This window comes from Coturnix japonica, chromosome 4, assembly GCF_054131305.1.
Source record: "Coturnix japonica strain WE chromosome 4, WE-NBRP24, whole genome shotgun sequence".
NCBI classification, from domain to species: domain Eukaryota; kingdom Metazoa; phylum Chordata; class Aves; order Galliformes; family Phasianidae; genus Coturnix; species Coturnix japonica.
In genome coordinates, this window is record NC_140666.1 from 13,375,530 (window position 1) to 13,403,077 (window position 27,548).

The following is a 27,548-nucleotide window of genomic DNA, read 5'->3' on the forward strand; positions in this document are numbered from 1 at the left end:
TGGCTGACACGGCCTCAATTTAAGTTTATCTACTCAAAGCTGAAAGATAGCTCAAGTTCAGATAAGGATCCAGGTTAAATCAGCTGCTGCATTTATGTAATATCTCTGCATGGTGGAAACGATGTTATCCTCCTGCTGTCAGTAGCCTGGCGTGCATTATGCCTGCCCCAAGGGTGATGGGGACAGCAGCGTGCAAGCAGGGTTAGAGCAAGCCTTGCTAAGAGCATCACTGCACACAAGCACGAGAGGCAGGTAGTAATCGAGACAAGAGACAAACACAAACAGGAGAGACTGCAGCAAGTGACAGCGCTTCCAAAGAGCAAGCAGGCATCACAGGACTGGCAGCAGACATGATCAGATTAAATAAAACTGTCAGAATAAATACAGCTGGAGGAGGTGCCGAAATACAAATCCATTTACCTTGAACGTCTCTCTCTCTTTTTTAGTCTTTTCATTGTACCAAGGCTCATCGTTAAATGGATTACTCTGCCAGACATATTTCAGAGTCGTGCACACAGTAGCTTTGCTCAATAGGATGCATAAGTACACTATCAAGAAAGCGTTGATAGATCTGAAAAAACAGGTTCCTTTTTACAATTCTTGCAACTTTCACATAGAAAAATCATGCAAACAAGCAGGAAGAAGCCTTCCTTACTTTTCAGAAGGGAATTACAGGACAAGTGCTTTGGACACTGCTGATACTCAGGGTCAGTTCACATAGCTTAACAATCCCTATGTTCTTTTTATTTAAACAACAACAAAAAAAAGCTACTAAATGATGCAGCTCCTTGAAAGATACGCTTAATCAAACACACAGATTGCACGGAAAGTCAGAAAGCATCTGAAACAACAGGCGGCAGATTGGGGGATTATTTCTGTGCATCACCCATGAAGAAAGCCACAGCTTTTACCCATCTCTGCCTGCTGTACTCACTTTTCCACAGCAGAGCGTTTCTGAGATTTCCCTTGGTAGTTCAAAGCCATTTTTGTCTCCATTCCGGTATAGACCGCCACTCCTGCAGAGGATTAAAGCAAAACTCATCAGGGGCTCGCAACCCATAAGGGACCCAGCTTTCACCGAGCCATCAAGGGCATCAGTGTTTACATGGAACTTGATTCCCAGTTCTAGAAATTGGCATTACCCAAGGGTAATGGGAATGCAGAAAGCTCAGAGCCTGCTAAGTTACGTTAGTTACACATATCCCTGAGCACCGACCAGCAGCCAAAGTATCATGCACAGTTAGAAGAAAGATCAGCCTTCTCTATCAGCCTTCATTCTAAATTACCAGTGTCTAGACCCATGATTCTGGCACTAGCATTTAACAGAGGGCCTGGAAACAGCCTCTTGTTCTCTGTAACCCAGACAGAAAGAACAGCTCATTTAGGTGCATTAACACAACCTGCACAGCTTGGCAGCGCTGCAGATATAAGCAGCACCTCCACATTTCACCCCCAAAACTTTGCAATCAACATAGCTCTGCAGTCAGCCGGTGCACAAAAACAACTGCAGGGCCCTGCAGGTCAGTATTTTTCCACCCCAGATTTTATGATAAATAATGACAAATGTAGTTGCTCATCTGATCTATTTACGTAATCATAAATTTTAATAAACTGCTCACCATAAATCTTCTTGGTGTTTTTAAGGGTAGCACCTTTCAGCAACAAGTTTTCAGGACCCAAAGACCTAAAAATAAAAGGTTATAATAGAACGTCACTCCAAATTCTTTGCAGTTTAAATCCTAGAGATAAATTATAAGGTTAAACCGATGATTTTTAGGCATTGATCGCTTTATTTAAACTTCAAATGGGACACTGCATGACTTCGCCTGGTTTTCCTTTTACATACTTTAGTTTCCATTTCATCTTATGCATGTTATTCCTCAGTGCTCAAAGTTACAAATTTAATGGTAGATTTTCAACTGCTTCCCTTTGTTTAGCTAACAGGGCCCAGAACAACCAGTGAAGGAGACTGAAAGTGCCCCAGTCTACAAGCACAGGTGTGGTGGCCCTGCATGCTAAAGCACTGGGATCCAGATCCTGGAAATGTGATATAGATGTCTATTGAGATGCCCAACATCTTTGAGGGGGGCACTGAGAGCTGCAAGACTAACCTGGCTACGGGCTCTTGGTTGCTTCTGTACATGATGATCCTTCCAACAAACCTGTAATTACAAAACACATGAGAATCCTGTATTACTAACACATGGACTCACAAACGGACTCAAGAGGCATCATCAGGAGATGGGAACTAACATGGAAATTTGTGCGCCTAAGAGTTGAAGGCTTTGGAAGGGCCAACACACAGCCCCAAACAACCCAAGTGCCTCTGGCTGCCACTTCCAGCCCACCCAAACGAAGGAGTAAAACACACAGCACCAAACCCCCTTTACAAAGAGTTCAACAACTGAGAGTCTAATCCTAAAAGCAATTTCAACCAATGCATTTTACTTGGAAGGAACACCACTCACTTTAGTGAACTATGACTCACTGCTACTGATCAAGCTGAGTCTTTGTAAGACAGGCAACTCACTGGAGCAGAGAGGATGCCCACACTCACTTGTAGAGGTCTGGCTGCGGCTGCTCACACTCAATTGTGGCCGTGAGGGAGTCTATGGCTTCATCCGTGCAGAGCACGGTGGTGTCCCGCACTGCGTAGTGAGTCTGGGAGGAGAAACACACAAAGACAGAGCTCAGTGGCAGCCCTAGGAACAGCTCAGGCAGGTCCCTCCTCATCCAGTATCCCACATCTCTCCCACGTGCCCCTGGGATGCTCCTGGGGGTAAGGAGAGGGCAGCCCCAGTGCTGGGGAGCAGGCTGAGTGCTGGCAGCCCTGAAGCTATTTTTAGGTGCTGTGAAGCTCCATCGCTCACAATTAGCAAGGAACTGCACGAGGATCCATGCACTGCCTGCAGGCACTATTTATAGGAGCTGCTGGAGCCTCTGAACCACTGCAGGCTGTGCGACAGGCTGCCTTAATCCGTCTTCATCAACAAATTTATTAACGAGCTTCCTCAACTCATTTGTGTTCCTCTCATTGTGCACAGTGTAACAGTTCCTCCCACGAGGCACACAGTCGTGATGCTATAAACACCCACCTGAATGCTGGTGACCTGCCTGGGTTTTTCTACTGGAAGCACACACACTTCTGCTATAAATCAAAGCTCCTGTGAAGCGGCCCAGAACTGTTCATGCAATGCCCAGTGCCAAGCTTTGTATCCACTGCTCCTGTCTCCATGGACACTGTGCAATTACTGAATGATGCTTCCAAGCAGCCTCCTAATCACTCCCACAATCTTTACATCCACGATCCCTCGGCCTATTTAGAAAACACATGCTCTCTGAGATAACAGACAGCTGAAGATTCATACTGCAAAGACAGAGCCCTGCCACAATCCACTTTATAACTGCGCTCCAGTTCCTAGGCATGTTTTCCTATATTCATGACCTAACAGGCACTGAGAAACACCCAACAGGTAGGCAACTGCTACCAGTGTGGAGGAGGTTTTGTGAGTACCTGCATGTGCTTCCCTCACCCCAGCTCTGCTTCACACCCTGGTTCCTAATCTTAGCTACTTCGCTGAACAGCACTTGTTTTCTATTTCCCCCTCCACCTTCCAACTCTCTCCACCTTAACCTCGTCAAGAAACAGGAGACAGCTCCCCTTCACCTACAGGAACCCACAAACTGAGACAAACACAGTGCTTAATATAGACATTTAGCGTTCTGCTTAGAAACTCAGGTTAGTAAGAGCCAAGACTATGAAAACTTTAACTCCTGCATGCAGTGCACCTGACACTAACAGGCACTTGGCTATTTAACATGGATATCTGCTTTTGACCTGACACCACTCCGAAGCTGTACTCCTCCTCACTGGCACAACCTCTCAGTACATCAACACTGCATCAGCTCACACACAAAATTATCAGCACCAATTAACAGCCACCAGATAAGAGATGAGCTGGAGACCCCCATAGTTAGAACACCACTGGTATTCCCCAGCTTCAGAGTGTGCTGGAAAGCATCACCCAATTTCAAAGTAAGTTCCATTCTTACTACTGCAGTTGCTGATATCCGCTTTAGATAGATAGAACTAATATCTAATAATAGATCTAATATCTATTCATCAAACAGCTGTGAACAAATCCTCACATCTTGTGACCAATGTAATCTTACTGTTTCTTTCCCTTGGAGTGAAGGAGAAAAATAATTAAAGGAAATACGAGACTAATAGCAGATTTTGCTTCTGATTCAGGGAAAAGAAAAGCAAACAGACAAAAAGCAACAAAAGAAAAACGTAAATTAAAACAAAAAACCCAACCAAAAACGAAAGGGGAGTTTTCTGCTCACTGGTGAGAAATCCCCCAAGTCAAACAAGTCAAGACACATTGCCTCAGAAAGCCCCAAATCACACAAAAACATCTCCTTTAAATAGAAGAAGTACTGGCAGGTTCTGAGAAGAAGCTCAAGCAGCCATAGCTGCTGCTTTACCTACTTGCATCAGATCTCACCACACGCAATAGGAGCAGGAAAGCAGTAATACATTGCCCAGGATGGACAATAATGCAGCTAAGCCTGCATATTCATATTGACACTATTTAGTGATAGATATTTATTCTGATAAAGATGGAATCAATTTGGGGCAGTGCCAGCAGAAATGGTTGTTTAAGAAAACAAAGAAAAACAAACAATCCACAGAGCACTTGGCTGCTGACTCACTGGATGAACAGACGGAGGGAGGAGATGTTAAATATAGCCATGGCCGTGGGGACGGGTGCTGCGGGAGCATCCTTCAATTAATCATCACACACACATACACACACACACTGCACAAGCACCAGCTTTGGTTACTTGCTGCCCATCCATCCCCATCACCTTGAAATTCGACTCGCCATCCAGACTCGCTGTAGTGACGTAACAGGTCCCATCAGTACTACTTGAGGCCAAAAATATCAAGTCACAGGGGAAGGTCTCATCTGCTTTCACTTCTACTATGTCTCCAACCTGCAAGAAGAGAGACATTTCAATGAAAAAAAACCTCTCTGATATTATTAGATGCTTACAGATTTAGCTCCTCTCAAAGCCTAGAAGAAATCACCTTGGCTAAAAGAGGAATCAGGGTGCTTGAGATCAAGAAGTCCAAATTACTCAGAGGGCCCAGCTCTCAGCCTGCTGAGCACCCCACCAGCTTGCCCCATGCCATGCAGGTGCCCCAGCATCAGAGCCCACCCAGTGCCAAGGCAGCCTACCCACGCAGCACCACTATTATTCAGTTCTCTGCTGAATCTTGATGAAGTCAGAGACTCTGTACTAATCTGAAGTGCAGGGTGATAAATTAACGTCAAAGCCGGTGTGCTTTCCTGGTGTCCTTGGGAGAGTTGGAAATAGAAGAGGACTGCCTGTCCCAGACAAATGTGGAACACTGACAGATCTGTCATTTGTCAGTACAGGCACAGCTTTTGCAAGACAGCTTCTCAAAAGCAGTCAAACAAAGGAAGCTTCACTTATTAACTGGGAAGGACTCTCAGAGCAGCTCACGCAAAAGTCGGAGAAGCCTTGTGCAGCCGGGGGAGAGCCACAGCACATCCCTGCTGCAGGCACCGGTGTATATCACAGACCCCAATGTCCCACCTGGCAATAACTACATCTGAATTCTCTGTTAATGGTTACCTTGATTTTTTCACTCTCTTTCTGCACATGCTTTGCATTTTCAATAATGAAGACATTACTCTTGTTCACTTCGTTGTCAGCTCTGTGTCTCAACCAGTCCTCGTATCCCTAGGCACACAAATACAAGCAACACAACTCATAATGAAGCAGTAAACTAACCAGATAGATAGAATGCAATGGGAGGGAGAAAGAGAGAAGGGAAAAAAATGAGTAAGTTCAACAGTCCTCAGAACTCCTTCATGCCTGACTAAACATCAACCAGAGTAGCTCAGACTGAATCAATTTACTTTAAAAACTTCATATGCATATTTGACAGATTCAGAACAGATTAAAATAACACACGAAAAATAATCTATATGCAGTGCATGCAATGAGCAGCTAAATTACTGTAACATGTTTCTATTATTCTCAGTGTTGGCAAGAACAGGCTGATAATATGAATAATATGCTTAGCACCCTGTGACTCTTTCCTATGGTAACACAGGACAAGTCTCTTCTTCTTCAGTCTTCACTAAAAGAATAAAACATTCATACTTGAAGCAGATGGATTTTGCTCTAGCTCTCCCTCTCTGGCCCCTGCAGAAGAAACTTATTATTTAGAACGTCTGCGGAGGAAATTTAGAGTGGCACATATGCATGTGACTAGAGAAAAAGAGGTCTTCCAACACTGTAAGAAGAAAGAGGACTACATATTTCAAGGCTAGCTGAGTTTGAACTGAATTATCCCTTCTATTTACCAACAAGGCAGCAGAGTGCTGGCTATATTTGGAGCACATCTCTGTACTCTGCAAAGAGTTCAAGAACATTTCTAAAAAGAGAAGAAAAATGCAAGTAAAGTCAGACCTAGAGAGGCAGCCAGTGACCTGGAGAGGCAGCCACAGTGGTTATCTTTACTAACCACAACAGTTCACTTTCAATAATACACAGAGGTAGATGTTTTATACCGCCAAACAAGATACACCAACGCCCACATTCAGCATGCAGTCTCTTCAAGAGACCTTCTGAGAAGAGGTTCCCAAACTCTACCAGCCCATGTTATTTATTTACTCTGCCACACATCCCAAAGAGCACGAGAACATGCCTACAGGAAGGTTATCTTTCTCTGTACCTGTTTGATGGCTGTGACGGTGATCACAAAGAAGAGTGGAAGGCCGCTGGTTACCGGGCTGGTCGGGGTATCCACTATCACCTGCAGACAGTAAGAGCAGACTGGTGACAACCTGCTTCAGGCAGCAGAACAAGCAAGAACTCCAGCCATGGGTGCAGTACGGTGCTTGGTACACATGGAAAGAACTAAGGCAGGGAAAGAGAATGGGGCAGAAGCAGCATCCACATGTGAAGAGCAAGATGCCCTCATTTCTCACTGAAAATCAGAAAAAAAACCCCAACATTCCTCCTCTTTGGCAGTGAAGAACAGGCACATCCAAACCCACATCATGGACAGCTGCAAACAGGAGTGCAGCACCAGTCCTCTTAAACTGCTGACACTGAGATGCTAGAAGTGACACGCACCAGCCTAATTTACCAAGGAAATACATTGTGAAACAGAATACAAACATCTAAATAAATCAGAAATGAACATTTTGCCTTTGGGCTCTGATGCGGAGTTCAGAGCATGATTTAAGCACAGCACAGAGATCACATGCGGGTCAGTAGTTGGGAGTCCCTGAGCTGGGCACAGTGCTCATGCTGAGCCTTGAGCCCCCTATGAACAAAGCCCATCAGAGCCTCTCCAACTTTAATTAAACCCTGGGGCTTTCAAACTGTTTGTTTGACAGCATCATGACTTGGCCTGAAGGGGAAGAAAAGCAGAACAGATTCATCACTGGAATGGATTCGCATCAGAGCGGGAAGAGCTGCACCGCATCCCCACTGATGAGATTCATCACAGAGGTGTCCTCTCCCAAGGGACAGCACACAAAGCCTTTCACCTCACAGCTGAGGACCTACAAAAGCAGGTGCCCCATGTCAGCTCATTGCCAGCATGATTTCAGCAGCAGGAGGGCAGCAGCCCAAAAGCAGAGTTGAGCGGTGGCAATGCCTGCACACAGCAGGCCTCGGGGACCCCCAGCAGCACCAATCCCAGCATCACTCCAAACTCTGTGCAGGGACCAAAGCAACCAGGGCTGCCCCAGTGACACCCCAAAGCCATGGTACAGGAAACTTGGCATCCCTGGAGGGGAGGGAGAACAGGAGGCAGATGCAGAGGGTTTTGAGGGAAAGGGACTGAGAAGCAAAACAGGCAGAAAGGCTTTGTGTCCCACAAAGGGCCTTTGTCCTGCTTGAAATGTTTGTTTGCATTCTCCTAGCACACTCACAAACAAGAGCATCTGTATGTTTGTTGTTTTAGGCTGCCTCAAGTGCAGCACTGGGTGGAAATTAACTCTTTGAAATGCTGTATGCTGCATTTTTACTCAGCAGGACTGGGTCAGGCACAGAGCACACGCAGCAGCCAGGTCAGGGGTGTGAGGTAAGCAGAGTAAGGGTAAATGCTGTAAGCACAACAAGTCCTTCAGGAACACAGCCCCTGGTTCATCCTAATCTATGCCATGCGAGTTTTCTGCACTGGACAGCATGAAGCTGTATGCATTTATTTAAACAAACAATACTATTTCTGTCCACACAAATGCTGTGTTAGAGATATGAAGACATATATTGAATCAAGTCCCTGGATGTATTTAGAGGTTGCTACTGCACTCCCTACGCAGCCCACTGCTCAACGCTGCTGCTCTTCCTTGGCTGCTGGTGGGAAGCAGAGGGATGCAGGAGCTGAGTGCCAAACCAAAGGCAAACTCCTCTGAATCTATTTTTGAGATATTTTAGGACTTGAACAGCTTAATTTGGTTCCACTTAGAAGTGACAAAATCCTTCTGTTACTTAGCAGTTACTTCCAAATTCATTGTTTACAAGACTGAAGACCACAATCCAGAAGACATCTTCATCTACCATAAGGAACACCTTTCATTCCTAGCACCATCTCAATAAGCTGCTTGCTGCCAGCTTGGTCTCTCTACAAACACACACTGACCACACTTACTCTGGGCACTCTGTTTCCTGCAGGAGCTGACTCAGTTTCCCTTGGGTACTGCAACAGAAGTGCCTAGGAAACAGTTATCTATATCCCTGTTAGTGCATTAATTAGCATCTTATGTTTAATGTGTGTGCTTTCTCTACCTCTCTCTCAACCAAGAGCTGAACTTGCAGCTTGGCAACCAGTGCTGCCAGGCTGTGCTCCCAAAGCAGCGCTGGGAGCAACTCTAATAATTTACAGTAATTTGAAGATAAACATCAACACTGAAGCTTTAGATGCCACTTTCCACACTACAACTATTGATATTTTAAGTGACTAGAATTGTTGTGTTTCTTTTAAAGATCCAGGATGATGAGTGCCAGGAACCCATGGGGACTCTATAGGGTAGCAAGCGTGGTAGTGTTGTGGGATTACAGTTCCATTGGGTTTTGGTTTTCCCCATCTAACAGAACATGATGGTTGCTTCCTTATTTTGGAGGCAACTGCAGCTCACAGAGTAAAAACAGGGAAGAAGAGCAAGACTTTACTCTCACCTACATATAAATCAAGAGCAAGCCAAGTCCTTAACATCCAGAGGGTCAGCAGACCAAACACAATACCACATCACTCAAAGGCCATCTCCATGAGGGCATCCCTACTGCAGGGCATCGCTTCAGTGCCAGCTGAGCTACAAATTCCCTCTGACATGAGGGAGCAATGCCAGTAAAATCAAGCGATGGCAAACAGCTGATGCCAGGGATAACTGCCCTACTGCAGCACTGCCAGGAACTGTGCACAGCCGTCACCTTGGGATCCCCTGCTTCTCTAGCAGCTGCTGAAATGGCCATAAACCATAACTCGTTGCTGTCAGGATAAAAATGTGAGGTCTTTTAAACAGGCAGACTTTGGGAGAGTGATACCTTGAGACCTGAGCCAACAAAATGCCAGAGATGCCATCTAAATGCAAGCAGTTCACAGTGCTACTTGTGAGCTTGCTGAGGGAAGATTTTTGATGCCTCAACATCAGCCCTACAATAAAGTATCTGGTAAACATCGTGCTCGAGTATGGGATTTAAAAGGTGAATAAATGCACTGTGGTGACTCTTCCACACTTCCCATCCCTTCCCCAGAAACACATTCTGACAGCCCACTTTTCTTTTTGGTTGACAGAACAGAAAACAAATGTTCAGGTTTGCTCAGCCTGTCCCTTAGCGAAGTCACAAAGCAGAGCACAAGTTCACCCGTGTATAAAATCTGCTCTTCAGTCTGTGGAGCACAGCATCCTGAACGTCATATTCCCAAAGCTCATGCTATGTCTTTTCTGAATTTTACTGAATACAGCCCCTCTCCCCCGGCTGCCTTGAAACTTACCATAACTAAGATGTCTGAGCATCACATCGTCTGGGAAAACACATGTTGTTATAGAGCAAGAGTAACAAAGATGACAAAAAAAACCTCCACAATCCTGGATGTTAAATGTGCAGCATTAACCATACATACCTTTACTGGTTGACTCACATTTTAACATAGTTTTAAATCATTTCAGCAGACATTTGAACAGTGCCTCAGACAGGCCCCCAAAACTGTAATTGTTACTATGCCTTGAATGGCTTACCAGAATTATAATACAGCTTTCAAGGAAAACAACTGCACTTATGAGCATCAAGAGATTTCAGCTCAATTCTTGGTGCACAAGCTGTATCGTCAGGATGTAAAAAGAAACACCTATAGTGTCCAGTTTGGCAATGAAGGCTCTTACCTGCACAAGGAAGATGATGAGGAAGTAGAAGTTGGCAATTCTCCTAAACTGCTCAAAGAGGTTCTTCGGGAGGAAGTTCCACACCGTGTACTGCAGGGAGAGAGGAATGGGCTGCTGGGCACCTTGCAGCTTCCAGGTGCCAGCACACAGAGATCAAGGCACAGGGCTTACAGTAGTGGGCTGTAAATGCGAAGTATCTGCACACGACAGGCTATGAATTCTCCCTCTATGGTGAGGTAAGACATGGCAGCAGGTGCAGGAACCACTGCTGCCATCCCCCTCAATAGGCACAATGCAGCTGTGGTTGAGCTCTGGATTCCAGTTCCAGCACTGCATTACAAACTCTGGCCTTCTCGACCACTTCATTAAACAGCCATTATTAGGCTGCCCTTTGGTATCGTTTTGAGAATGCAGCTGAATCATTTGCTTAGAAAACGTGGAATTTAAGAACAACATGGAAAATAATGGGTCTAATATCCATTCCTTCCATCTGCTTTGAGAAAACAATGAATATTAAGCAGCCGAGTCTCGAGACCAATGTTCATTTAATAAGAAAACACTGCTCACGTAAGAAGAGTCCACATGAGGAAATGTAAACAGAAAAAAGACACAATATTCAGAAATAAATCGGAACTAAAAATCAAAAACTATAGAATTAGTGCTTAAAGAAACTATTTATCAGAGGGAGAGCTGAAGCCTGGGAAAGTGATCTCTGAAGGACCCCTCTTGTATGTCAGGGAAATTCAATGGGAATGCTGCACACATCGAAGGTATTTAGACTTCAGACTTGTCCCCAGTTCAGAGTCATAAAGTACAAACAAGATCCAAAGCTGTATAAATAAAGAAAGGAGAGGAAGAAAGCCTGTTCAGCTTGAGCATGGTAGAAACTTAACAGTATGCTCAGCATCACAGCTCCTGAGCAACACAACATGCATTCAGCTGTGTTGACAGTATCGGATGCCACTTGTTTGATATTTTACTTGAATTGGCTTCAAATCTCTTGAAAGAGCTTCATGAATGTCATGGAAAAAGCTAAGCAGAAGGTAGACGGGTGTCATCACAGTTTTCCACAACAAACAAAAGCTACATTAATACAGTATGAATGTTTCCCCTTTCATCCAAAGGGATAAAGCAAGCATGGTTATTTTTGATCTGCCTGAAGAGAGAAAAACCCATGAAACAAAAGGCAGGGGAATCATATGCAAAAGTCCATTTAGTAAATAATCTCCACAGCCTTTCACAAATCTAAATAGCTCTCATCTCACACGCTGTATGACACCTGACCTTCCCACTCTCCAAAAAGGGAATGCCTAAAACCCACAAGGAAACACCCCAGCTTGGAGGTGCTTTGCTCTCATCCAGCCCAGCAGAGAGCTTACCTTGGAGGAGACAATCCTGTTGTCGCAGAACTTTTGTGCCACGTAGGCATCCGCTTCTGAAACCGGCCGGTGTCCAACCACCACAGTCCTTGTACCAACCCTCTTCTCCTCCCCGGCGCACTGTTGGGGCAATGAGAAAAGGGAACTTTTAGCTTCTAGCTCAAAAGACTAAAAAACAACCAACAAAACCCAACAATTTTTGTAGCAACAGCCTCCAGCTTCTGGTTGTTCTTTAGTTAACTTCTCTGTCCCACCAATAGCAGGGAATCGTCCAGCCAAACCAAGTGGCCGCATCACAGTGGTATTGGGTTGATGGTTGGACTAGATGATCTCAGTGGTCTTTTCCAAGCTTAATGATTCAGTGATTCAAGGCAAAGCTTCAGATTCCAGTTTACTCCCCAGGGTCCCACAGAAGGTAGAAGCTGCACTTTCCTTCAGGCTTTTCCCCTGCCAAACTCTCAAGCCCACCTGGAACATCTTCCTGCCTCCCTCATGACACGGACTCAAGACTGAACTTTTTAAGAGCTTAATGCTATTTTTGGATGCTATTTTAAATCCGAAATAAAAACAGAAATAACGAAGCAGGCAGTTTTGCATCACATATTCACAGCACAGAAAGTTTATTTTAAAAGAATAAGCGCACATTCTAACTGTTATACAAATGCCCGTTGTGTCAACAGAACGTCAGGAGAACGGATGGCTTTTCTGCTTAAGCAGTATTGCACTTTAGTCCCATTTGCTCTGTGTGGGTCCAGAGACCCCTGGGTATGTGGCTCAGAAGGGAAGAACCAACTCATAGAACCATATTCATAGAACCATAGAGTGGCCTGGGTTGCAAAGGACCACAATGACCACCCAGTTTCAACCCCCTACTATGTGCAGGGTCACCAACCACCAGCCCAGGCTGCCCAGAGCCACATCCAGCCTGGCCTTGAATGCCTGCAGGGATGGGGCATCCACAGCCTCCTTGGGGAACCTGTTCCAGTGCGTCACCACTGGCTGTGGGTAAAACCTCCTAATATCTAACCTAAACCTCCAAATCTCAGTTTAAAACCATTCCCCCTTGTCATATCACTGTCTACCTTCACAAACAGCCGTTCTCCCTCCTGTTTATATGCCCCCTTCAAGTACTGGAAGGCCATAATGAGGTCTCCCCAGAGCCTTCACTAACTTAAACAAGGCCAGTTCCCTCAACCTTTCCTCATAGGAGAGGTGCTCCAGCCCTCTTGATTATCATAGCAGACCCCTTCTGGACTCATTCCAAGAGCTCCATGTCTTTCTTCTGCTGGGGGCCCCAGGTCTGGATGCAGTACTCAACATATTCTAGCAGAACCCAAGTGTCTCATATCTTCAAGTGGCTTTTTTTCTTAGCAGAGAACAGCCGGCTGTCTGAAACCTGCAGCCCCAAAAAGGAGGCATCAGGGATAATAGCTATTTTCTTGTATTGTCCAAACTTTAAAAGCCCAACTATCGATACAACCATGTAAGCCAATTGAGGCTCAGCTTTTCTGGGATGATCTGGGAACAGCTACAGCTTGATGGCAAAGGGCCAGGTGAGGGCAGCTAATTACCAACAGCATTTATGACCTGAAGCAATCAGAGCACTACTTAGAGACAGCAGAATTAAGCTTTCCGCTCCATGCAATCCCAACATTCTTAGCCTAAATTTGTACCTCTCTCCTTCCCTGTCTGTGCACCTCCCAGTCCTTCATCAGCTCTCCCAAATTTCAGGGAAACTATTGCAGCACCCTGCACAGGAACAGGTTGGCACGTGATCACCTTGGTAAAAATTAGCAAACCTGGGTAAAAATTAATGGCAAAGACCAAGTTCAGCACAAGATGAACTCACGCTCATGAAGCAGGCTGTGGAAACCAGCATCTGTGCTACCAGCTTCCTTCGTTTTCAGGGGCGGCGGGGGGGGAATAGAAACACATTTCATTTAGTATGGCTGCAAGAAGCACATCAACCAAAAACTAATCAAAAGGAATTCCTTTCATGTGTGCTGAAGATATCTTCAAGCCACAGAGTAAAGACAAATAACTCACAGAAACTGATCTAACAGAAACCACAGGCATTAAAAAAAGCCGTCTACTAAAACCAGAGATAATTATACTGTACAAGTACAAAGCTCAACCATTTGAGTGAAATCACAGCTTACATTAAATATATGCAGAAGAAAGATTAAACCACATTACTCAGCTTAGATCTCATGAATAGTTTAAAGTCTAAGCACTCCTGTATCGTTCCACGTATCACAGAAGTAGTAGAGAAGGCAACACAATTTGCTAAGAAAAAGCCAACATAAACAACTCCCAAACCAGCCCTTTCTGTTTCATTTATGCTCAGAACTAAGGAGGACAACACATGGGCAACTCTTAAAAAGCTCCCACAAATTTCACATAGCCTCTTCAAACTGACAGGCAGTCGCACACTTGAGCACACTGACCTCCCTACCTGCTCAGCACTGTTACCCAACCAATATATTTTTAATTGAAATCCTTCTTGCTGATTTCTATATTACTCCCTGCACTGAGTCACTTCTGTGTGAGTCCAAGCAACACTCTGTCAAAACACTTAATAATTTAGCAGCTAAGGCTATGCTTACCCACACGGACCACATGCTAGGCAGACCTCCCGATCTAAAGAGCGAGCTCCATCGATCTGAATCAACTGCAATCTCAACTTTGTCTGCAAGAGCTGATAACCTGCCCCGTCCTAAGGGAAATATCCCTGTGTTTGCACCCATAGGCCTGGTAACAAATAGCTGGAGCTGAGCAAAGCTTAGGGCAGCCAGAGGAACTGGGACCAAGGTGACTTCTGCTGGGCAACTGCGTGTACAGGAGGGGTGGCCAGGAGCAGAGCACAGCAGAAAGTTGCCATTTAAACACACGAAAAATAGAAATTAAGGAAACAGTAACAGTAGTGGCTCTGAGCAGGTGCTCAGGGGGTTCACCCCAATGCCCACCAAGCAACATGAACCTGCAAAGGGCACAGGAAGGGCAATATGATGGAAATGGACCAGTGCCATGGAAAAAACAAACAACAGACTCTTGTTCACCAAGCACAAGGGTAGGATGGTCAGCACATAACCATGCTGCAGGGGGCTCAACACCTGAACCTCACCCCTTGTTCCCAGCAGAGCATCCCCAACCCAAATTACTCTTTTCCCAATGAAAGCCCAATGCACAGCCCAGCAACAGAAGGTCCCCTGTATAAGGACATGCAGCCTCGCTGCATGCACCCATGGGTAGGGCACTGTCACCTTCAGCAAGGACAATGGGCTCAGGAAGAGCAGAGCCCAAACTAACCAAGATTCCTGGAAAAGCTGATTTAGCAAATAAAGCTGGCGATAAAAGCACGGAGAACAGTGGAGGGTGTGGAGAGCAAGGGAAAGAGCTACTTGAAAGATGGAAGAAGGGTGGAGAGAGGAAATCTAAGCGTTCTTTCTTCTTTTCCAGATAAATTCCCTGCAGAAAACAGCCCTTTCCTGAAGCCAGAAGCACAGCCCGGCCCCAGGAGCATCACTGGGGGTAGCCCTGCCGGCACGGGCCCTGCTAAGCGCATGTGAGGAAGCAAGCCGTGCCAGAGAGCCTGGAAATAGAGCACTTATGGCTTTGATTAATCTGCTGCGAGAGGAGCCAGACACAGGCAGTGACCCTTAGTTCTCCTAATGAGAGGCCCTGGCCACGTGTGCTGTTAAAACAGCAGGAGGCTGGAGGCCTGCCCCAATCTTCTTGGATAAGGGGCCTCCATCTTGCGCCCTCACCAGCAGGGGCTGGAAAACGTGGGACTGTATGGTCATCTCATGTCCCCCAGGATGGTATCAGAAGCAGGAAGGGATACAAGGGATCAGCTGGTGGCAGATCTGGCGGCCTGTGGCTTCTGGCAGAGTTAGGAAGATCCCAGTGAGGCTCTTTGTGCACCCTATTGCAGCTGGAGCTCCTGCTCAGCCTCACAGCCACCAGCTGCCATCCTGCCCCTTGGCCAGCAGCTTCATGGGTCACTCACTGCCCTTTAATTAACTTCCTTTTGCTCCAAACCTGGTAGTTTGAGCTATGGAAAAAGTCTGCTCTAACCAGACCAGGAGGCGATTGGAGCATTCCTGTGTTGCGCATCCCAAGAGACATGAAGCACAATGCAGATGAAAAAGCCTAAGAGCTTTTTGGGTGCTTTTTTGCCTGTCCACATATCATGTAGCACCACACTTTCCCAGCACATACACCACATCGTCTATAATTACAGCTTCAGCTTAACAGCAATTTGCAGAAAGTCAGGATCAGCTGTGATGCAGAATGCCTAACAGACCAAAACCAGCAGCTACCAACTGGGAAAACCTTACTCAATTGCTTCTATTTTGTGGAAAGTACGCTGCTACTGTTCAAGCACAACCACTGCCCTCTGGAAGTTTGCAGGATCTCAAGCTCTTCCCTCTGCCCTGCAGGAGCCAGGGTTACAAAACCCTCCTTCACATTGCAGCAGCACTATTTTTTTTCCCCCCCCCTCTTTGGCAGACCAAAATGAAGTTCAACCAGCATGCTGCCGGCATCTCAAATTCAGTATTGCTGGAACACTCCAGAGCTGAGAAAAGAAGAAGGATTTTGAACAAGAGCCCAAAAGCTTTTACAGCAGTCACAAAGAAAATACAGCGAGGTCTTCCCTCCTCCAGACCTCTCTCCCCCTCCCCTCCCAGCTCACGCTGTGCACACACGTCTGCTTGCAGGCAGTTATGTTGGAGAGGTAGAGAGCTCTCCAGTGCAAAGGCAGTGATTAGCTGTGGCAAAAATTAGCGCAAGAGCAAACTGGATAAAAAGAAAAAAAGCTCAAAGTTTGTAATTGTCAGCGCTTGCATCGGTCCTCAAAGCTATAATTTGCTGGTTTTCTAGTTGTTTTCTGGTCCTTTGAAAGCATCGGTACTCCAGTTATAGAAACAACAAGTAAAATCTAAATGCCATGGTATGCTTCTCTGCTTGGTGACATCTCTGTAACCCCGTGCTCCTCCAGCCACCCATACCTGTCCCAGCTCTGACTGCAGGAGAGCAGCCCCTGGGCACCCAGGTGCTCAGCCCCAGCTGCTGGGACTATGCCTGTTTGCCCCTGCTTCTTTAAGTTCTTCTTGTTCTCAGCAAGTTAACACTGTTGTCTTCTAACCCTGCCCCTGCTGCTCTGCAGAGAAACATTTACACAGAAGTAATGGGGAAGAGATAGAGATATCACCTGGTTCAGCCCTTGCTCCCAGGCAGAAGCAGCTTCAGGTGCCCCAGACCCCATCCGTGGTATTTTCCTCCTCCAGGTCACTCCAGCAACCAGATTTATGCTCTGGGCTGCACATGCGGCTAGACCAGCTACTGGTAGCAGAGCAATTAGCCCGGCAAGAAAGAAACCCCTCAACACGTGGCCTGTAATTGTTTATCCTCAGGAAATCCTTTTGGCTCCTGTTCCCGTCAGGCTGGGTAGCGGAGCCGCACAGTCAATCCAGCCCAGCCCATGTTACCCACCCACAGCGCCGGGACCCGACAGCCCGCAGGCTGAGCACAGCCAGCTGCACAACGTCAGGGGTTTGAAGTAGGGGGAAAATCAGCTCATCCGTGGGAACTTAAGCCTCCTGGAGCAGAGCACTGAGCCAGGCTGCCTGCCGGGATGCTGGTGCACAAGGGATTCCAGCGTCACAGCCACAGAAGCAAGTGGGGTGTGAGTTGTATTGCTGTGTGCGGGAGAACTGGGCAGCATCCTGGCTGGAATATGGTCCCTGTGACTCATGGCACATGCAGCCCAGCCATTCCCATCCTGCCTGACCCCAAAGCCTCTTTCCATAGACAGGGAAAGGAAGAAGGGTGTTTCTGTCCTCACTGCTAGCAGGACAAGCTTCTTCACATGCACGACTTCCTCTCCCTGTATGTTTGATCTTCCCACCCTTCACTTACCGGAATGGTATCTGTTAAGTGAAAAGTCCCACTTCCATCCATTCAACTTCATTTGGAAGAAGCCGCCCAGCAAAAAGGGCTGAAAAATGAGATGCTCCAGCAAATTAGTTGGGCCAACAAATGCGCTCTCGCTGAGCAAGCATTCATAGAAAAAGGTGAGCTGCGAGGAAGGGGGAGAAGAGAAAATAAAAGGAAAAAAGGGAAAAAGAAAGTAACTCCCTTCAACTGAGAGAGAACAAACCCAGCATGCAGGACTCTGAGCCAGGAAAGCAGTGCTGCAGCTGAGGTTGATGCAGCCCGGCCTCCCAGCCCCGCAGGACGTTACATCACCGCCCAGCCCCATGGCCGTGCTTTGTTCCAGCCCCGGGGAGGAATTACATGGGAATCATCATCAGAGATGGCAGAGCTGCTCATGAAGTGGATTGTATTTCCCTCATTTAATTTCCCAGCAGTGAGATTCTTTTTTCCCCCCTCCTTAAGCCAATTGAAACTCAGACAACAAGCGGTACACGGCTTCACCATCCGCTAGCAGCACTTAATTTTTATTACCGCTGAAAATAGCCTGGATCACAAGAGCTAAGAAATGCTTTAAATCATTTTGTCTTGCCTGTTGCACATCTTACTCAGCTTTTGCATATCCCCGTACACTGTGTAAGAAAAAACACAGTGCTCCTGTTACGCAGATCTGGGTCTCAAACAAATTGTATCTATCAAGCGAGCACTGCCTGTCTTCCACATTGCAAATGCCTCAAAGAATCTTAGAGCTGGTACACAGCATACTGGAAGACAAGGCCATTTAATACAACTGCTCACTGGTTCTTTTCAAGATATGCAGCAGGAAATCACCAACCCCTTCAGGTACAGCCCATACAGCAAGATGAGGGCCACACCAAGCAGCCCTCCACTTAAACCCTGCAAATTTCAGCTGAGCTGAGAGCCTACAACAAAGCACTGCTCATTCAAGGCTACAGAAGAGGCAGAACTGGAATCCGGTTGAAGTTGTGAGCAAAAGAGCAAAACCTGAGCCTGATTTGCTCCCCCTGTGCCCTGCCAGGATGGCCTCCCAGGTGCTGAGCCTTGACTTCAGCTGCAGGAAAAGAAACAAAAAGCCCTTTACAAACAGCCATGACAAAGATAAGCGCATTAACCTTCCATTAAGGAGAACAGAACAAATGTCTCTGACTACAAACGCTATCAATTACAGCTGAATGTCAGGGGTGGGCATGCTTTTAGAGTCAATCAGCTTCAGTTGAAATTCTACCTCCAAACGACCAAAGTTTATGGGGGGGGAAAAAAAAAGACTGTAGTCAATGACATACAACAGGTGCCCAAAAAAAGACATCCAAAGTTACTTCAAATCACACATCAGTTACTGCATAATGAGCTAAAAAGCCATTTATAGTATACTGGTTCTGCAGTATCCACATTTCCTTGGCAGGAAGCGCCCATATGCAAGCATGGCAAAGAAGGTGGCAGCTGATGTGTTATAGGGCCAGCTCTCTCTGCTTAGCCCTCATGGCATGATGTGGTGAGCAACAGCATATATATATGAAATAATACATAAAATATATGTATTTAATATATAATTATATATATACACACATATATATATGTATGTATTTAGGAGTGCAATTATGAGGTGTTTTCTGCTCGATAAAGTGCTTGGTTAAGGCAAGTTTCATTTACAGCCTATGACTGCTTCAATACAAGATACAACAATACAAGAGAGTACAGAAGATTTTGAAAGCAGACGTATTGCTACTGCAGCAACTTCACATCCAGGACAGTCTGTGAAAGGAGATTTTTAAATGCGTATTGATGTTTCTCCCTTTTATTTGTGACAAAGCATCTTCAAGCAAAATATCCAGACAACTTTCTGACTGCAGCCCGGTGGTGTTGGCAGTCCTGAAGGTGAGGTCTGCAGGACCGCGCGCCCAAAGAATGAAAACAGAAGCAGTGATGTAAGTGATGTCTTTTATCCTCCTCTTGTTTTTGGACAGGCTGAGGACCACTTTCACCACATCCACCCACCACTCAGCAACAGGAAAGGTGCTGTAGGTCAAGACAACCCGTCCTGTGCAAACCAAAAGGCAGCATAACACAAGCAAAACACCTTGCAGCTACAGCAGGCATCAGCCTCATGCAGCATGGAGAAATTCAGCTGCTGCACCAGAGCCAGGCAGAGCAGCGCTGCAGGGAAAGCATCACTTTGTAACCACAAATGGGTGACTGCAATCCATGTAACAGATCAATACACACCCTGGAGCCACACAGGCTACAAAAAGCAAAGTAGTAGCTAACTAGATCCAGTATTCATCGATTCCAGCCAGAGAACAACCTGGTGGTCAGATGCCAGAAAAGCCAAAATAATTCAGCAAACTGCAGTGCAGTGGCTACAGAGAGCAGCTGGGCTGCACTGTATTAGTAATGCCATCTTGCAGATAGCGTGCAAAGAACCACAGGACAGCAAAACCGCAACAGAGAGGATATCATAAAGCATCACTGTGAATGGCGTTAGACCAGCTGGTCACAGACAGTGCTTAGTTTGGGCCTCTCACTATAAAAAGGATTTTTTGTTGCTGAAGGGCTTGGAGAAGAGCAACAAAGCTGGTGATGAGACTGGAAAATAAAGAGAACTGAGGCTGCTCAGCCTGAGGGGAGGCTTCTATAAGAACCTGCTAAGATGCTGTCAGTTGCTTTTCTGAGGTGACAACTGACAGGATACAAGGCTAAAGCCTCCAGTGGCATGGAGAGGTACAGAGGGTGGATATCTGTAAGAATATCTTTATGGAGGTTGGCAAGAGTGGTACTCAGGGATGCGATTTGGTTGCAGGCCTGTAGTGTTAGGTGATGGTTAGACCTGGTGATCTCATAGGTCTTTTCCAACCTAAATGGTTCAATGATATCATTATTACCAGATGTTGTTTACGATTACCAACTATGAACTTACAGCCAACCATCAGCAGAACACACCTACTGATGGGCACAGTGTCCTCATGGTTATGATGCAGCTGAGCAGGCCCATCCCACCAATGCACAGGTCACACAGTGCTCACTACTGACACAAGTGCAATGGTGTGAAAGGCCCCTCAGCCCCAGTGGGCACTGAACCTCAAGGCTGGGGAGCTCACAGCCCTGCAGTCTGTTGGGTATTAAAACAGGGGCGCAGAGAAGACAGTCTACTCACCAGAGATAAGAGGAACAGAGGTTGCACTTCTCCCAGCTTGCCTGCGGTGATATTTAATCGTTTGTACAGATCAAAGCTCAGATAGCCAGATCCAAGTCCACTGGCTGGGCAGAGAACAAGCAGGTAAAGTCCAAAACCTGTGTGCTCTGAGTGAGCCACAGCACTGGCAAAACCTGCCAGGCAAAAACCAGCCGGTGCTTCCCAGCATCAGACCTCAGCAAGCACGGAAATACTTCTGACATGAGGTACCAGGAGAAGCAGCTTTCAGTCCAAGGTCTCACATAAGGTATTTGTGAAGCTCAAGCTGTGCCAGCACACTGGCAACTACTGCCTGCCCTGGAGCAGGGCTCGGTGGGCACTTTCCATCATAAGGGCACAAAAGGAACAGCCAAGCATGGAGATGGGCACAGGGAGAGCTCCCAGCATTGGCACCCAGTCCCCAAACACAATTAAAATACAAAAACTCCCTTGGAAAATCCCCTGAAATGACATTTCCTGGGAAAAAAAACAAGTTGCTTAAGAACACACTCCATCACCCCAATTCCAAGTTTCTTGGAAGACACGAATTACCCTTCCTAGACAACACGCCCCAAGCACTTCCTCCTCTCTGTAAAAGGATGAAGTCTTCCAACTGCATGCAGTCCATCAGCACCAAGGAATGAAGAGCCAAAGGCAGGCTGCTCTCAGCCGTGTTGCCTCAGCAGGTGAGACCCTGGGGCAGAAGGATGCTCACAGCAACTCAGCACCCGTGGCTGAAAACACCACCACTGCCTGAGCAGACATCTGCTTCAGAGCGAAGGTTTCTTCTGCTTCAGACTGTCTTCTCATCAAGCTTTGCTTTTCCTCAACACAACCATGTCAAAAACCTCCCCAGCAGAGAGGATACAAACAGACAGAAAGCAGCAGCTTAAACCAAAAAGAAAGCACACAAACCAAGGGCAACAGGATTACATTAAAGGCAAGTCCAAAACCCCCTGCTATTAATAGAGGGCCTGTTTGCTTTTATAGTTTCCACTGTTAAAAGCAAACTGCCACGCTTGCAGTTGCAATTCAGCGAGAAGCCAGACTCTAAACCATGCCCGTACAATGCAGCAGATCATCATTATTCTCAGCAAAACACCAACTGGAGTCAGAAAGGGTTTCGAGTGAAGAACAAAATGCAACCCCTGCACAAATCTAATTCTCAGAGGAAAAGTTCCTAAACACAAAGGATTTAATGGGCAGCATCACTTTAACGTCTGACCGGTGCTTTCCAGCCCCTCCTCACAGCAGTTTCAATCCTCTCCAAACTCGAGCTGCACACATGAACGTTTCACTTGTCTGAGGCTGAGTTTTTGTTTGATTTTATTTATTTTTAGCCAAACGGTTGAGCTGTTTCTGGGAAAAAAAGGCCCCGGGTTGGAGAATGTTCTTGCAATGTTAAACAACAACGGTTACACAAATTTGAGACAGGTTTTTTTTCAGGGTATGGGCTTTGATACGGCTCTTCGAAGGAGCAGGTTGGAGCTGGCAGGCACAGATTGAAACCCATGGTGAGTTTGGGGTGAGGAGGCTGCTTGCAGCTCATGCACTATGAGGAAGCCCAGAGCCACTTGGGCTGCTCCCAAACTATTCATAAACACATTCCTTACAGAACAAAGTCTCACCTTGCATCACAGAACAGCAGATACAACAGCAAAACGTATCATGACCAGCAATCAGGGAAAAGGAAAATCACTCCTAGACCAAACGGGGGGGCTGCACCATAGAACAAACAGGCAACAGCCCGGTACCACACCGTCCTGCGTGCAACAGGCTGCTCTGCACCTGCCCCACTGCTTTTGTTCCTTATTTCTAGCTTCCTGATTTCAAACTTCACAGTCTCCTGTGGTAACACGTGGTCTGCACTGCAGCTGCTATCAGCAGAACTGGCTCTGAGTGTGGCAAACAACATTATCACACTAAGGACATTTTACAAGACAAATTCCAGCAACGATGCTTTTATACACAAGAAGTTAAAGCCGCCTCATTTAAATCCACGCTCTCTTGAAGCATGAGATCCAGCAGAGCAGAACAGCCACCCAGAAGCGCTGCAAGCCCAAACCCAACCTATGCTGCCCATGGTTTTTAGGTCACTTAAGAACAGAACACTCAAGCTGGCAGTCAGGCACAAGGTGTTTGACACGCAGCCTTGTACTCAAGGTGCTAGCATGGCTGGACTGGGGAAAAAGTGGTTCTTGAGGCTTCTTCCTCCCACCTATTCTCCTTATGAGAATAGGAACTGCAATCACACTAATGTTTGCTTCACACTGTTTAAAAAAAAAAAAAAAATTAAAGCAAGCATGAAAGAAAATAACAGATGTGTTCCATATCCCAAAATAGACAGCATTACACATTTGCTGTAAAAACTAGCAATGAGTGTAGATGAACACCCTCCACCACACGAGCTCCCATGCAGTTCTTGCTCCTACACCCTGCCCAGCCATGCATAGGCATCTTGCTGTTGTGGTCCTTGCCCTCCTCACCTTCTCGTGGCCCACCACATTGCAAGGGGAACTTTAGTTTTCTTTCTGCTGCTGGAATGCATCTCTGTGGAGTATTAGATTAGACCAGCCCCAGGAGGGAAGGCAGCAGCACCCACTGCCTGCCCCTTCCCCCCACTGCAGGAGCCCCAGGCTTCTCAGGCAGGATCTGATGGCCTGCCAACCTCCGGCACACACCTCTTGAGTCAACACATGCCTTTTCCCAGGCCTTCCTTCTGTCTTCGCTCCTCCCCAGAGGACAAGGGGGCCAGGCAGCCGGGGCTTAGGTGACAAGGGGTCAAAATGCTCTGATCACAGAGATCTATGCCATGGGAAAGGTGGAGGGAGAGTCAGAGCACCGGGTTAATGGGGCAGGGCAGCAGGAATGCACCCAGGCTGCCCCCACCCAAACCTTGCAACATCAGTCTTCCTCTGCATGGGGTTTTGGGGCAAATCGTGTAAGATGATCTTCAAAACACAAAAGGGGCATTGTACAACCACCTTGCCCAAAGCAAACCTCAAAGTCTCTTGCCAAGCACTGCTTGTATGCATGGGAGCTTCCATCTGCTGTGACAGGACCCAGCACCTGGGTGCTCCAGGAAGGGATTCCGAAAGCAAATTTGCAGTCGTTTGCACAAGGGAAAAAAAAGCCCTCCCCTGCTTAAAACAAGCAGCAAACAAAGCTCACCCTGGAGGACAGGGAGCAGGTGGTGAGGCACTGCCAGGCTGCTTTAGTCACTGGCTGGCAGCCACAGGTAACATAGGAACCAGCTCCTGCACGCCTGTCCTTTGTCACCCCACTTTGTGGCAGTACGTGTACAGTTTTGTAATTAAATAAAATGAGCCCCAGATGGAAAACCTCTAAAGCAGCACTAAGCGCACAAATTACAAGTGACAGCCTGCTACAAAGGCTGCACAATGCCAACCTAGTTTGCTCTGCTTACTTCCCACAAAGACATGGAGCAGCTGAGCCCAGGGCACTGCATGACGGACATGCAGGGGACAGGCTGCCTTCCTGACCTGTGGGTTATTGGAATCCACGTAGCACTGCCAGCAGTGAAGCTGAGAAGGAAGCAGGTGAGAGACATCATCACCAAGGCAGACCTGCAGGAAGACATTGGCATCACAGAACTGATCTAGCAAAGGCAGAAGCAATGCAAACCCACTGAAGAAATGTCATATTCCCCAGCTTCAAGTCAATGCTCCAATATATAACGCAAGGACCTGCCAACCTCCAGGCACACTGGAGGGAGCTGCAGACCCCAACTTCTCACCACATGCATTCCAAGTGCTGCTGCAGCCCTTCCACAAAAGGGATGCAAACAGCACGAGACTAAAAATAAAACCCCAATACCAAAATCCGCTTCCAAAAGAGAATTGAAGTTATATTTCAAGTTGACAGTATCTCCTTAAAGTGGATTAACCGTGGCAATCCAATCCTGCCTCCCCGCAGCGATCCCGGCACAACGCTCATTTCAGCAGCAGGGATCTCAGTGGTGTAAATGGAAGCTCAGAGCCCATTTGTTCCTGCAGGGAGCACCAGCCTGTGTCCTGTGAAATACACCCAAAAACAGCCTGGCATTTCTGAGCCTCTGGCAGAGGCCAGGCAGTGAAGCAGCAGCACCATTTGTCAGAGCAGCCTTGTGGGGACCTCAGCATGAAACAGTCTCCAGCCTTCAACCACTGCAGCGAGCTTCCTGCAGTGCAAGCACCTCAAAGCCCTGCACTGCCCATACAGCCATAGGGCTGAGGGCAGCCCCATGGTTCCAAGCCTCCCCAGGGTGATGTGCAGCAACAGCAGCAGCAGGAGCTGCTATCTGCACCAGCCTGGGCTGGGCAACCTGTACTGGCCTGATAGCAAGCAGGGAACACAAAGAGCTGAGAGAAGCATTCAGCAACTGCTGCCCCAAAGGCATAGCAAAAGGCTCCTGTTCCTTTTAGCATGAGGATCAATGCTCCAACCATGGATGGCACCCACTGACCCTACAGTTATCTCAGCAGCTCCCCAGCACTTGCTTACCCAAAGCAGCCAACTAAAAATCAGTTTTTAACAGAACTCCAGTACTCTGCACTCATCTATGTCCTGATGTGCATTGCAAGCCTCCAACAGGGGAGTGGCAGGAAGCATGCAGCACCAGGCAGGGCTGAGCCTCAGTAACAGGGGGCACCACAACTACATCTGCTGCATTCGTGCCTGGGGCCATCAAACCAGAGTCCCAATTGCTGCATCTGCTGCAAGGCCAAGCCAAAGGCTCCAATAGAAATGCAACCTAAAAGCACAAAAACAGTAGAATTAACCACCTTCGCTCCTAGCGCAACTTAAAAATAAGGAGAGTTCCTTATGCTGAAAGTCCGGCATAAACAGCTGGTTAAAAACCAGAAGTTAACATAACAAAAATCATTTTTCAGCAGTTCTGCCCTTGCAGCAGCAGAAGGCAGAGTGCATCACCCCAGGGCCAACAGGGGCACACAGTGCACCCGTAACACACCATGAATCCCAGCAACCCTGCTGCGCAACCAGCAACACTGCTGAGCACAGAGGCCTCAGAAATGATGCAAAAGCCCTGCTTGTACACTTACTGCGGAACAGGAAAAAGTGAGTAATTACAGAGTCCAGTCCAAGCAATGAGGTCACAGGGAAATCTCCAAAGTAGCTTATGTGGCACTGGGGAGGTTTATAAGGTGTTACACGGGGACAAGAAGCACTGGGAAGAGCAGTGCTGAGAGCTGCTGGTACCTCCATCCTGCTGCTGGCTGCACGGGGCTGGTGTGCGCGTCCTGCGACGGGGAAATCCCTCTGTATTAACTTTTTAATTATTATTATTGCGGGGTGCGGGGCGGTTTGGGGGGGGGGGGAGTAGGTTGTTATTAAAGATTCCTAAGGAAGCAGAGGTTCCTGTGCTCTTGTAGCAAAGCCTTTTGGAGCCCCGCAGCCAGCAGTACCCAGAGGGGAGGCTCCATGAGGACAAGGGCCGCCCAGCAGCCGGAGCCCCTCGGGAAGCGCGATTCAAACACACACAGAGACGCCGACCTCCCCCCTCCCGTCCCCGGCCCCGCAACTCACCAGGCGGCTCAGGCTGCGGCGGAGCATCGCGGCAGCGCCCGGCCCCGCCGCCCTCACCGCCGCATCGCCCGCTTGGCCGCGGCCCCCAGGCTGTCCCGCCGGCCTCGCACCGTGCCCATGGCGGGGCCCCGCCGGCCGGCCGGCTCTCGGGGCAGGGCTCCCGGCGCTGCGGGCCGCTCCGCTCGGCTCGGCTGGCGGCCACTTCCCCCGCACCCCCGCTTTTGTCCACCGCCGCCCGAGAGGCGGGACCGCCGCTCCCGGGGCAGCCTGGGAGCTGTAGTGCGGGGCCCACGGCGAGGCCTGGGGACGGAACCCCCCGGGCCTGCCTGCCCTCGTTCGGTCCTCACACCCGGGATCGGCGGTGAGGGTCCCTCGGTGTTCCTCACGGGACCCCCCCCGCCCCGTGAGCACGCACTGCGCTGCCCCGAGGCCGAATTGTTTCCGAGCACAACCCGGCTTGTGGCCCCTGAGCTTCCCCAGACCGAGAAAACACGCTGCTTTTTTCACTTGGCATTTTAAAAGCAATAACAACACCCTGCTGCTTTGACTCGAGCTGAAAACCAGCCCCCAACTCTGCTAAGCACACACCTGGGGAGCTTTTACACCGTGCTATGCAACAGCTCCTGAAGGCACCTTCCCATTATCCCAGGTGCAGCTGTGCTGTTACCTTCCTTACAAAAGCACAACCACAACAAAGGAAACAAGAAAACAGTGCGAGAAAACAAAGAACACTGTAAAGAACGAATGGGAAATGTTAGACATCATAACACCTATCCAGCTCTGAATGGGAAATGTTAGACATCATAACAGCTAACCAGCTCTGAATGGGAAATGTTAGACATCATAACAGCTAACCAGCTCTGAATGGGAAATGTTAGACATCATAACACCTAACCAGCTCTGAATGGGAAATGTTAGGCATCATAACACCTAACCAGCTCTGAATGGGAAATGTTGGACATCATAACACCGAACCAGCTCTGAATGGGAGATGTTAGACATCATAACACCTAACCAGCTCTGAATGGGAAATGTTAGGCATCATAACACCTAACCAGC

General features: G+C 47.5%; 1 protein-coding gene across 9 annotated transcripts in view; it reads right to left on the minus strand.

The window, feature by feature from the left end:
- The window catches only part of ATP11C (ATPase phospholipid transporting 11C (ATP11C blood group)), a 50,059-nt gene extending 23,329 nt beyond the window's left edge, over window positions 1–26,730 (minus strand). For 2 of the 9 annotated variants that reach the window (XM_015860384.3, XM_085544568.1), the window contains exons 1-11: window positions 26,490–26,730; window positions 11,816–11,935; window positions 10,437–10,526; window positions 6,776–6,856; window positions 5,668–5,775; window positions 4,873–5,001; window positions 2,558–2,661; window positions 2,112–2,162; window positions 1,620–1,684; window positions 935–1,016; window positions 421–571 (exon numbers count right to left, since the gene is read on the minus strand). In XM_015860384.3, coding sequence (XP_015715870.2) covers window positions 421–571; window positions 935–1,016; window positions 1,620–1,684; window positions 2,112–2,162; window positions 2,558–2,661; window positions 4,873–5,001; window positions 5,668–5,775; window positions 6,776–6,856; window positions 10,437–10,526; window positions 11,816–11,935; window positions 26,490–26,516 — 1,008 coding nt within the window. In that variant the 5' untranslated portion in view covers window positions 26,517–26,730. Of the gene's footprint in view, window positions 1–420; window positions 572–934; window positions 1,017–1,619; window positions 1,685–2,111; window positions 2,163–2,557; window positions 2,662–4,872; window positions 5,002–5,667; window positions 5,776–6,775; window positions 6,857–10,436; window positions 10,527–11,815; window positions 11,936–14,421; window positions 14,527–17,030; window positions 17,178–17,737; window positions 18,067–26,489 lie in introns of those variants that run through there. The other 7 variants (XM_015860383.3, XM_085544567.1, XM_085544563.1 and 4 more) reach the window with 4 other exon arrangements.
- Window positions 26,731–27,548: the final 818 nt, after the last annotated feature.